This window comes from Coenobita brevimanus, chromosome 108, assembly GCF_032717465.1.
Source record: "Coenobita brevimanus isolate Jiangsu-jjx chromosome 108, ASM3271746v2, whole genome shotgun sequence".
Lineage (NCBI taxonomy): Eukaryota > Metazoa > Arthropoda > Malacostraca > Decapoda > Coenobitidae > Coenobita > Coenobita brevimanus.
This window is the reverse complement of record NC_137061.1, coordinates 15,823,003-15,836,162: the sequence shown is the minus strand read 5'-3', so window position 1 is coordinate 15,836,162 and position 13,160 is coordinate 15,823,003. Positions and strand designations below refer to the sequence as shown.

Below are 13,160 nucleotides of genomic sequence, written 5' to 3'. Positions count from 1 at the left end.
TTGTATTATTGCAAAAAACCAGGGGCTGTGTGGTGGCCCAACATCTTCACCCAGGAAATACATATCGTCCTTGCTCCGCCCACTCTTTAGTCAACCAATAAAAAATGATAGTAGGAGGGTAACCGGTCATGATCAGTTTTCCTGCGGCTTTTATGGGAACGTGACCGGGAAAAGAAATAACTTACCTGTCAAATCAGCAGCAGCCAAATATGGCTATAGTTAGTGGTAAAGCTACTCGTTCTTATGCATTCCTGCTCGCTCTCATGTCATGTTTCCAGCGCAAAGCGTTGTTTCGTTCGGAAACATTTAGAATTTTATTCAACATCTAAATATCTAAAATATTTGTAATTCTAAAGACAGGAGAATTAGGGATGGTGATTCAGTTTATCACGTCTGTATGTTCAGTTCCCTTCAACATTACCAAACACCACCATCACAGAGGCCCACTGATCGTGCAGACGAGCCTTAAAAATTTCTAAAGAAAATTTATAAACAAGACTTACTGGAAGTCCCTCTGCTTCCGATTCTTCATGTATTTTCTGTTGTGAGTTAGTTTCCTCCTTCGGTTCATTTTATATCCTATGGCAAAAGGTTCGTTAATGCTGGTAGCTGGTGTGTCATGCCTTTCTTATGGCTGGAGCGTATTGTCCCCACAGTTGAAGAAAACCGTCTGACGGTGAAAAATGTAAAATAAGCAGACCACGTGAATCCATATTTATAAGAATGTCTTTCCTTGTCTGTCATTCACTTATTTCTTTGGATCACAGCACCTTCTCACCAAACCTGAACAAATTCCTCTGGCAGTGGCAAGACTAAAATGGTAATCAGTGAAAATAGTTAATTGATAGAAAGTCTGTCAGTCTGCCGCATGTGTGTCTGTCTCTCTCTGCCACATTTAAATAATAAAGTCAAGCTGTGTATGTGTGTGTCTGTCTGTGCATATTAGTTTCTTTCACGAGAACGGTAATACATACTGACCTAATTATTTTAGCATTAGTTCAGAGTAAGTCCATGGAGTATCAACGAAAACATTCCAAACAAAAATTTTGGCGATCACGTGCGACGCGACGGCAAGAAATTGTCAGAAATAGCAACACGCAAAATTATGTGAAAATCAACTTTTCTACTTTCTGGTCGGAAATGGTCACTGTGAATTCAGTAACAGTAAGGAAAAGCTAATGGAATTTGCAAACATTTTGTGATAGAAAGGCTATTATTTAGTCCCGCAAATTTTGGCGGGCAAGCACTAGTCCTTAATACGGGAGGGGAGTGCACTCATTTCAACAAAAAAAAAAAATCGTGACAGTACAAAAAATATAATGATAAATATGTCAGCGTGAATCGGCAAACGAGACAATGTTTATCTGACAGTCGTGTCCTTCTTACCGATGGGACACGTACTCACCTTAGCTGATTAAGATTAGCTTGTGTAATAAACTGAATACTAAATCCACACGTGAGAAAATGTCTGTCTGTCTTTCTGTCTTTCACGTCTTCTTTGGGAGGGTCGTCTGACACTACCAAGAATAAAAGAGCAATTAATGTGAATCAATAACTGTGAGAAGGTCTGTTCATCTGTCTGTCTTATGGGCGAGGAGTATTCTGTCCTAAGCCTAATTACTATGTCTAACGAATAAGAAATATTACTAATCAGTTTGAGCAGATACTTAAAAGAATGTCGGTCTGTCAGTATGTCTGTGTTTCACGTCTTCCTCTACGGGAGTTTGTATTGTCAATAATGATAAATAATATACTTTGGCATGGCAAGAACACAGTCAATGTGAAATGATAACTGAGAGATTGTCCGTATGCTTTTCCTTATGTCTCTTTCACTATGTCCATCATTCTCGCCTTCCTCCATGGGAAGAATATGCGGTAGAGAGGCGGCCTGCACTCCTAATGGACTCAGGTTCGAATTCCGGCTGGGGCAGGGAACAGTTTAAGGATCTGAGTTTCAAAAAAGCAGACTTTCCTTATCTACCAGAAGGTCCGCCGACATGTCCTAAAAGTACCCCCGCTAATACCAATGCACCAGTCCTGTATGAGACAGCCCTAGCATGTATTCAATTTGGACGGTGGGTGTTAGCGCTGAAGTGGTGACATGTGAAGGTGTAGGAGGACTACTGGGGCTTGGGATTGGCCACTGCCCGAGAAATAGGCCCTGAAGCCTTTGCCCAGAGTCGGACACATTAAAAAAAAAAAATGTATTCTCCCTTAAACTGGACAAGCTATATTGCTGGCAGGAAGAATGATATAGCTGTCAATGTGAACTGATCACCTGAGACTGTTTGTCTGTCTGTCTTTCTTTCTGTCCGTCACATCTCCTTGACATCTTTGTCTGAGGGAAGATATGATCTCACCAAAGCTGGATAAAATCGTTTGGTGGTATCAAAATGAAGTAGCAATCGATGTGAACTGATCATCTGAGAGACTGTCTGGCTGTCTGGCTGTCATTCTGACTGTTTGTCTACTTCTTTCACATCTTCTTCCATGGGACGGGTCTATTCTCACTCACCAACGAAGTGAATACAATCGTTTTTGCGGTAGAGGTACGGTAATAAATTCATCCATCCATCATTCAATCCTACGTTGTTCCCATGAGGAGCGTAGGAGCCCGGGGCTAGGCAAATTGATCCTTACATTTAAGATGAGAGTGACCAGCCTCACTCATCCCTGAGTGGCATTACGTGAGCAATAAACCCCAACCATCCCTTGAATATAAACCTTCACCGGCTCCATCCGATTGGAGGGCCTTAATTACCCACTAAACCACCAGGCGCCATAATTTGGTTATATGGTTACCACCCAGCGTAGTAAATAGTTTTCTGGTGTGCAGGAAACCATTTGGCCTGTCACTCAGTGTAGAGTCACTCACAGGCAGAAGGAAGAGGAAAGAATGAAGGAAAGAAAGACAGAAGAGGGAGTGTAAAGTTACCCGTAGGCAGAAGGACGAGGAAAGAATGAAAGACAGAAGAGGATGGAAGGAAAGAAGGACGAAGGAAAGGAAAAGGCAGACGCCTAAAAGCAGCACTACATCAAGTGAGTGGATGGTGAGCGCCCCCACCTACCACTAAAACAGGCAACAACAGTGAGTCAACATGTGTGATGGGCTTCGTATCTCAACAAAGTGGGAGGGAAAAATCTAACATTTCCAGGCAAACGCCACTGTTGGTGTAAAATGATCAGTACCAGTTCGGTGGCACTTGAATCATAACATTAAGACCTACAGTACAGTGAGGGAAAACCTTTTTCTCTAATTGGCCAAATAAGGTGTTGGAGGTTTACGGTGTTTTCTTTTTAATGTAGCACTGATGGTGGCTTCAGACTGCATAAATCTCAGCAGAACTCCAACGAGCCTGAATATTAATAAAACAACAATATCATTAACGTACATTTGAAGTTATCACTGTCCAGTATATTGACACGTTTTTGTCAAGTTAATAGCAATCAGTTACATGTTTACGCGATATAGATTCTACAACACGTTTTGAGCATCATGAGTTGTTTGGAACCGGGAAGGAAAGCACTGACCTTCTTCTCCAACAAAAATGGAACAGAATAATGGATTCCTGGCGCCAGGTATCAAAGACAGTATTGCACTAATTAAAAGCAAACTTATGTGACTAGCAAAGGAAAAGAAACGAGGAAGGAGATGAAGTCGTTTTGGCGCAGAACTGGTCTTGGCATTGAAGTGGTCTTGGCATTGAAGTGGTCTTGGCATTGAAGTGGTCTTGGCATTGAAGTGGTCTTGGCATTGAAGTGGTCTTGGCATTGAAGTGGTCTTGGCGTTGAAGCGATCTTAGCGCTAAAGTTGTCTTAGCGTTGAAGTGGTCTTTGCGTTGAAGTGGTCTTGGCGTTGAAGTGGTCTTAGTGTTGACGTGGTCTTGGCGTTGAAGTTGTCTTGACACTGAAGTGGTCTTGTCACTGAAGTGGTCTTTGCATTGAAGTGGTATTGTTGTAGAAGTGGTCTTAGCGTCGGCGTGGTCTCGGCACTGAAGTGGTCTCGGCGTTTAAGTGGCTTGGCGATGAAGTGGTTTGCGATGAAGCGGTTGGCGAGTGACTTGGCGATGAAGTGGCTTGATTGGTCATTTGGCTGAAATGCCTGATCGATGTCAATGGGAGATCCTTAAACTATTCATGCCATGAAACCAAATATCTAACCTAATAGAAGTAAAACAGAAGTAAAGGGAGAATAAATGCCAGAAGACAAACTGAAACATCAGGAAGAGAAGTACGACAGAAGAGAAGAGGACGGTAAGAAGTGAAAGACTGAAGACAAAAAGGTCCATAGTCGCCTCATACAACAAGCAGGGATGCTGGGGAAGGATTCTTTCTCCCCTGCCTTCCAGAGGGACTCTCCATCACGAGAAGTGCTGTTAGTTGGGGGATGAGGGGAGGGGAAAGTTGAAGAAAGGGTTTTGAGGCTATGTCTGAATCCCAGACTGTTCTTGATTCCCTAGACCCATCATCGACAAGGCGTGGATACATTCTTTGGATCGAGCCTGCACAGTAGATGGGCGATTGACCGCATCACCCAAACACAGTTATCATGGAAACTTTGAAAACTACAGCGGTTTTATGCTCGTCATTCGATAGCTTATATAAAGGAATATAAGGTGATTTTTCTTAATATATATCACCATGCCACTGAAAAAATCCGAAAGCCCCGACCTGAGCACGGACACTCAGTTAGCCTATAAGGAAAATTGTTAATGCTTCAATGGATCTCCACACACTTTGTTGGAAAATCTTGGGGAAAAGTAATAGGCGTTATACGTCTTCTTTCTTTTTTTTTCAAAAATTGCCATTCACCAATGTATTGCTAAACACACACACACACACACACACACACACACACACACACACACACACCGCTCGCTGGTGCAGTGGTAACGCTCTCGCTTGCCGACTGGTGGACGGGAGTTCGCGCCTCGCTCAGGTTGAGAAAAGTTTCACTGATGAAGTGGGTGGTTACTGTCCCCCTTGAGCAAGGGGACGGGTGTGTGCGTGTGTGAAGGTCACAGCCTTGCCCTTAGATCGGACTATATGAGCTCTCAGCTCCCTTCCGGGAGGGTAAAAGCTGACGATCACGACCATCAAGTGATCCTGACCGACCCAGTGAATTACACACACACACACACACACACACACACACACACACGGAGAGAGAGAGAGAGAGAGAGAGAGAGAGAGAGAGAGAGAGAGAACCAAGTTAGGCATAGAAATTGAGTCAAGTGTGTAACCAGCAATGCTTTATCGTGAGAGTCCAAAGCCTGTAAACTGATAGTGGGCACATTGTGTAAAAAATGTGGTTCACTTCAACGTGTGCATCAGTATCAGGCAAATAAGATGGCACACTTCTTTTGGCTACAGTAATAACGTTAGCAGACTTACTCTCTCGAACACGTTCCACACATGCAAGTGTGAACGACAATATTCGACTCTGGCGAAACTTATCGAATGCTGGAGGTCAGATGCAGCTTTTATCAGTCCTGAGAAGAGTGATAGTGTTATTCTCGGCATCTCGCCCGATGCCTTGGGCAAGATTTAGCTTGTGTGTGTGTGTGTGTGTGTGTGTGTGTGTGTGTGTGTGTGTGTGTGTGTGTGTGTGTGTGTGTGTGTGTGTGTGTGTGTGTGTGTGTGTGTGCTTTAACTCCTCGTAGGCTATTTGATGTATTTCAGTGGTACTGTACTTCTCAGGTGAGTTCGTCTGGTTACTAGGAAGGTCTTCCATTATAGTGTATAATTTTCCAACCCTAATTACTATAGGAGAGTCAGTCCCACCACACAAATTAACAATTCTCAAATATAATGAAAGGAGGGAGGATGTGGCTTTGACATCTTTGTACATGGTGTACAACGGACTCTCATCCGCAATGCGATATTTAGGAAGCGTGATCCCCCACCCCCCAGTGATTCTTGCGGGATGTGACCCCTCCCAAAAATAAAAACGATCAGATATCGGAGAAAGATCTGAATAAAACTTCCCAGGTGAGTTTGTCTGGTTACTCCGAAGGTCTTGCACTGTATACAGTTTTCCAACCATAATTTTTAGGGAGATCAGACCCCCTCACCGAATTAAAAATTCTCAGAAATACTGATATCTTAGTACATGTTGTTGTGGACTGTTTTAAGATTGTATGGACTTGATGGTAGGTTACTAAAAGGGGTGAAAAGTTTTTATGTAAGTAGTAGAGCGTGTGTAAGAGTGGGAAATGCTGTGAGTGATTGGTTTCCTGTGCGAGTGGGCGGCAGGGATGTGTGATGTCGCCTTGGTTGTTTAATATTTATATGGATGGTGTTGTAAGGGAGGTGAATGCAAGAGTTTTAGGTGGAGGTCTGAGTCTGGTGAATGTTGATGGTGGAGAGTGGAATCTGAAGCAGCTGCTGTTTGCAGATGCTGCTGCACTGGTGGCTGATTCAGAGGAGAGATTGAGACAGTTGGTAGAGGAGTTTGGAAGGGTGTGTGAAAGGAGGAAATTGAAAGTAAATGAAAATAAGAGTAAAGTGATGAAGTGTACGAGGTTGGTAGATGGTAGGAGGATGAATATAGTTTTGAATGGTGAGTTGCTTGAGGAGGTAGATTGTTTTAAGTATTTAGGGTCACATGTTGCTGTGGATGGAAGAATAGATGCAGAAGTGAAGTTTAGAATAAATGAAGTAGGAACGGTGCTGGGAGGAATGAAAAAAGTGTTTAGATGTCGTTCGCTTAGAATGGATGTAAAGAGATGGCTGTATGAGGGTGTTGTGGTACCGACTGTGTTATATGGGGCTGAAACATGGAATATGGGTGTAGTAGAGAGGAAAAGTTTGTATGTAATGGAGATGAGGTGTCTGAGGAGTATGTGTGGAGTGACACGTATGGATGGAGTGAGAAATGATGAAGTGCGAAGGAGAACTGGAGTTGTTCGGGAGATGGCTGATCGAGTTGAGCAGAGGGTGTTGCGATGGTTTGGGCATATGGAGAGAATGGATAATGAGCGATTGGTGAAAAAGATAACTAGATCTGATGTGAGAGGTGTAAGGCTAAGAGGAAGACCATGAATAGGATGGATGGATAGTGTGAAAAGAGCACTGGATGCGAAAGGGATGTCTGTTGAGCAAGGAAGAGTGGCTGTGCGTGACAGAAATAAATGGCGAGAAATTGTGAATGAATAAATAAAGATGCAGCCCTGAGGGGATAGTCTCCCACATTTGGTCTGATCAGCTGATCCGGTCAAGTGCGTGTAAAGGGATGGGTCTATTATGATGTGGCAGGGGTAAACCAGCTCTGCCGTCGGGCCCTGCTGCGGATGTCACTGATTGCACTACGCAGGTGACTTTCGTGCGATGTGGTGCAGTGAGGATGTGTCCCTTCTCTCCTTGGGGCTAAGATGCGAATGAATGTGTTTGAGTGGATGAGTACATTGGGAGTGTGTCGTCCTGTCTCGGCTACCTCCCTTTCCTTGGGGGAAGCAGCCTAGGTATATACTGTAGATAGATAGACAGATGTTGTTGTAGAACTGACTCTCATTCTTAATGCGATACTGAGGGAGCAGGACCCTCCCCCAGTGATTGTGACCCCCTCCCAAACGTGAAAACGATCAAAAATAATGGATTGTGAACACATGGATTTCACAGAAACTGGTAAACATATTGCAGTGCTGGATATGCAGTTTCCATGTTTTCTCTTAATGCACAGGAGGAAACTGCATATCTACTTTAGTTGAACAGAATCGTCTGGACATGGCAGGAATATAATAAAAAGTATGTCACTTTACTGGATGGTGTAACATGCAAAATAAATGGCTGGGAAAGAGGTGCTAGAAACCCTCCTAAGCCCACGTTGGTACCAAGGTCGAGTGAGAGACAAGGTCTGATCATTATCTGGCTAAAAATGGGACCACTCCACGCATGACGTCACGCGGCTCCTAAGCCCCCCACTCCAGTAGGGTTGAGGCAATCAGTTGGATTTAGACTCCGCTTGTGTGAAGATCCCCAGCTTCTCCTGACTTTCCACTCAAAGCTAGGCTAATGGTGTGCTGTGCAGTTTACGGGTGCACATCCTCGCAGCGTAAAAATAAGGAAAATGGATATATACATTTATATCGTTTCCCAAAGGATGAGGAATTGAAAGAAAAAAAAAGTGGATTTATCTTTGTGGCAGAGATAATATTAATGTTAGCAATTCAACTTATCAAGGCAGAAAGGTAACCTTGCAGCTGACTGGTTGTCATAATGCAGCCATTATTACAGTAGCAATAAGGGTTACAATAACTGATTGAAGAAATGGTTGCCAAAATAATATATAGTTGTTAGTGTGGATTAATTTAAAAACGGGGCCTTACAAAGTTTGTAAAATGGTCTGGACACATTTGAAATTAACACCTTTATCATCCTTGGGAAGGTGTGGTGTGGTGGTATGTGCAATGTCGTATATCTGATGTGGTGTGGTGGTGTTTGGTGTGGTATATCTGATGTAGTGTGGTGGTGTGTGGTGTGGTATATCTGATGTGGTGTGGTGGTGTGTGCAATGTGGTATATCTGATATGGTGTGGTCGTGTGTGGTGTGGTATATCTGATGTGATGTGGTGGTGTGTGTAGAGTGGTATATCTGATGTGGTGCGGTAGCATGTGTAGTGTGGTATATCTGATGTGGTGTGGTGCTGTGTGTAGTGTGATATATCTGATGTGGTGTGGTGCTGTGTGTAGTGTGGTATATGGTATATCTGATGTGGTGTAGTGGTGTGTGTAGTGTGGTATATCTGATGTGGTGTGGTGGTGTGTGTGGTGTGGTATATCTGATGTGGTGTGGTGGTGTGTGTAGTGTGGTATATCTGATGTGATGTGGTGGTGTGTGTAGTGTGGTATATCTGATGTGGTGTGGTGGTGTGTGTAGTGTGGTATATCTGATGTGGTGTGGTGGTGTGTGTAGTGTGGTATATCTGATGTGGTGTGGTGCTGTGTGTAGTGTGGTATATCTGATGTGGTGTGGTGGTGTGTTACTGGTGTAGTCCCAGCCTTGCAGGAGCTGGTTAGCATGGACCAATTATCCTACTGTTATAATATTTTCTTATGTTTTAAGTAAAGTTTTAAAAAGTTCACTCTGTGTTTGTAGTGCCCTCCATTCCCTCCCTTATTTACCTGAAATATGTGTGTGAAAACGACTGGTATGGAAGTTAAAGTAACTATAGGGAAGTGACACAGTAGTGATTATGATGATGATGGTGGTTCTGGTGGTGGTGATTATAACGGTAAGACAGGTTTACTGCAGAACCTAAGGGAATTAAGGTAGTGATGCATTGGTGGTGATGGTGATGGTAATTATTATAACAGTGATAATGATGGTGATAGTGGTAGCTGTAATCATGTAATGACGATGATGGTATCTTATGTTTCTAGTGTCCTATGCAGCCTTATTTGTCGGAGTATGTGTGTGTGATGAAGGAATTTATAGAAGCTGGGGGAGCTATGGTAGTGACAGTGATAATGACGATGATTAGAGGTATGTTAATAGTGATGACGATGATGATGAAAGCATTAACACTAAGGAATGAACAGCAATGATGTTTCATCACCACCATAATGGAAACGATAAGGCTGGTACAAATTATGAATTCAAATGTTCGAAGTTCATATACTCTGCTTAAGAAGTTTAAAGTACTGAAGCTATAAATTAGGACGCATTCAGTAACACTTGTAAGATTAACACCAATATAGTTATATTACAACGCTGACGAGGGCGACAACATTGCAAATTGTGGTAATTTGTCGCAGTTACCCATCCACTTTACTTGTTTTCTTCTCTGAGCTTCCGAGAAATGCACCATGTGACGTCACGAAGATGCGCGGGGAAGCAAAACGATCAGACCTTCTCTCATTCGACCTTGGTTGGTACGACCCCCAATGTTTCCCCAGACTGTGAAACGCTATTGTTAGATTTACAATTCAGGTCCCTTACTTTAACTCGACGTGACTGGCTAAGTGACCCACCTTTCCCAGTACGGTCTCACTGCGCCCGTTGCCGTACCAAGGAGCTGTATCGATGTAATTAATGCCGGACTTGAGGGCAAGGTGTATCATGTCAATTTTCTCCTGCTCCTCTGACTCCCAGTAGAGCCCGCCCAGGGGACCACCACCCAGCGAGAGACGGGACACTAGCAGACCTGACAGTGAGGGTAATTGTAATTGTTTACCTTTTATTGTTATTATATACGCCGCACTACACAGCCGGAACAGTACAAGAAAGGCACAACATATTACAAACATCTCCGACAACAAAGAAACAGTGGATTAGAAAATACAAGAAAAGAATAAAATATGGTAAAATCAGAGCAAAAATTAGAAACGCACATGCAGTTCATACAAAGCTCAAATTTATCTTAAGAAGCACACTGAACTACGAATTCAGGCAAACTGTCGCACAACCGCACACTAGGATTTCACGAAGTATCTACTGCACTGAACTGGGTCGTCCAACAATGCAACAATAAGAATGTCTGCCATGTAGTCTTCCCGCATCTCTAGTGTATCGAGAAGCGACATGACAACCCGGCAATGCACCATGCATGGGGTGATACGAGTTGTTCACTCATACAACAAAGACAAGGCATCCACACTTCAATGGTGGGCCGAATCAGTCAGGCCTGGGTGGCCACACATGATGCAAGCCAAGTCCATAACTATCAGAAAAAGAAATACGAAAAGGCACTCCTAAACCCCAAACTGGAGAACAGTACTTATCACAGGAAAGCTAACTATATTACACACGCAGGTGTAACTTCATGGCCAATGAAAACTCTGTCCTCCTGATGATGCGCAGCTTCTAATAGGCATTCGATACAACGTCATAAACATGAGTCTCTTATCTAAAACAACATCCAAGATCTCATGAGAACTCTCCACCACCAGAGAGCATCAGCTAATAGTTAACAAAGGCTGGGGGGGGGGGTTGAGTCTTTCTGGAACGACAAACAACCAAAGTTTGTAGTGTTCACGCGCTGAGCTTCATATCCCAGATTTGACACCATTGCTCAGTGCGTTTTAGATCCGCGTTCAGACTGTAAGCCACCACAAACCTACGCACTGGGGTATCAGCAAGAGCCATCGGGGTGGTATCATCAGCATACCTGGGAACAAAGATCTCAGGCACAGCGTGACAACGGACACATCAGTTGTACACGAGATACACAGACTCGAATGTAAGAAAAAAAAATACCCAGAAGAACGCCGGACACAACCTCACACCAACAACCGTAAACACCATTAATACACACCTGTTCACATTCTGAAAGATCATTCTTAATTACAGAGCATACATACCCATCTACGCCAGCGGACGCAGTTTATATAATAATTCTCTACGTGTGGCTCTTAGACAACTAAAGCACTCCTACGATGAATCAAATACCTAAGATTTTTGTTGTAGTTAGAGGGTTAATAAAGACGTGACATATGCAGCCCAGGGGTGAGATTCTCCAACATATTTACAAATGAATCCCTTCTGTAATTTAATTTTGTTTTTGCAGAAAGAACTAGACACACGGGAAGATTTTCCAGGCTCATCTTCTTGTCTTTGCTGCAGAAAATATATAACCTGCAATAATTTTCCTCTCGTGGTCAATATTTATTTATATATTTATTTACTGGTGGGAACAGACACCAAGGAAGGACTTCGCATTCTCATTTCCTTGTCCTTCCTGGAACACAAATCACAGTAGGGAATCAATCGTACATACGTCTGAAAATCCAACCCCTGGACACAAATGCACATCTCCAAACACTATATAATTCACCATCTCACCTGTGTTGCCGAGAGAGTTGTAGGTCATCCTCTTGACTGCATCAGGGTCGTGGAACCCCTCTGTGTACGTTGGCGGCAGCATAGCGGCGTATGTTGGAAGGAAGCGATAACCACACCTAACCTGACCACTCCTGCAAATGAGTAAGATCTATACGTCATTAACATCTTCAACATGAAACGACTTTCCATTACCATCATCACTAACCCACCCTTATTTACTGTTGTGTTAGCTATTGCTGTATTTGCTCTTTTCGTATTATTTTTCTGGCCTGTGTTACTGAATAATTATATTATTCTCCATTATCATCAGTATAATGGGGGTGTTGTGGCAGCGTTACCCAATGTTCAGCTTTTTTCTTTTCTTTTTTTTGTGATCGACTCTGGGCATAGGCTTGACAGCCTGCTTTCAAGGCCCAGTAGTCCTCCACCTCTACATTTCACCACTTCGGCGCTAACACCCACCGCCCATACTGAATACATGCTAGGGCTGTCTCATGTAGGACTGGTGTATTGGTATTAGCATGGGTGTTTTTACAACATATCGGCGGGTCTTCTGGTAGATCAATAATGTCTGTTTTTATGAAATTCAAATCCTTAAACTGTTCCCTGCCTCAGCGGGATTTGAACCCGGGTCTGTTAGGACTGCAGGCCAACTCTCTGACGATTGAGCCACCGCCTCCCTCTGATGGGTTGACTTGTTGCTGTACTTGATGATACGGGCTACTGTTCTCTGTTCTCCGTACTTAATGTAGTTTTCGTTGTCTCTTGTACGTGCTGCTGTTATTCTTGCCTCTGATAATGAAAAGATATTGCTACTGTTATGTTGACTCTTACTAGTTCATGTTTTCGTTTTTATTCACTCGTTATCAGCGTTATTATTAATCTTACTCATATAACTGCTGAAGATATTATTTTTACTCCAGTTTCTGCTGACTAGCATTATTGTCTTCATCGTCTCGTGTTAGCACCATATATATCAGTCCTATCCTTGCTCCTGAGGTTGATGTTATTGCCGTATTTCTAGTTGCAGCTGCTGTGTTGGATGGTGAGTGTTGTTGCTGAGCACGTTCTAACCCCCGCCCCTTTCTGTCTCTCTGTCTGTCTCTCTCTCTCTCTCTCTCTCTCTCTCTCTCTCTCTCTCTCTCTCTCTCTCTCCCAACAAGTGTCCTGACTGGTTGTTGCCGGTATGAGTCACAGGCCATGAACTACTATTGTGACCTTGGCAGCAACTGTAGCATCACTTCATTTTCTCTCTTTCTCTCTCTCTCTCTCTCTCTCTCTCTCTCTCTCTGCCCGCATTATGTATCCGTCACAGGCAAGTAAAAAGTCAGGCAATTACAGGCCTAGTCTTGCAATATGTAAAAAAAAAAAAAAAAAG

The 13,160-nt window shown here is 43.2% G+C and overlaps 1 protein-coding gene across 1 annotated transcript in view; it reads right to left on the bottom strand.

The window, feature by feature from the left end:
- LOC145416870 (uncharacterized) overlaps nt 1–11,873 on the bottom strand; it is a 77,699-nt gene extending 65,826 nt beyond the window's left edge. Inside the window, exons 1-2 of the mRNA XM_080285737.1 lie at nt 11,783–11,873; nt 9,973–10,145 (exon numbers count right to left, since the gene is read on the bottom strand). Coding sequence (XP_080141863.1) covers nt 9,973–10,145; nt 11,783–11,864 — 255 coding nt within the window. The 5' untranslated portion in view covers nt 11,865–11,873. The remainder of the gene's footprint in view (nt 1–9,972; nt 10,146–11,782) is intronic.
- Between the last annotated feature and the right edge of the window lie 1,287 nt (nt 11,874–13,160).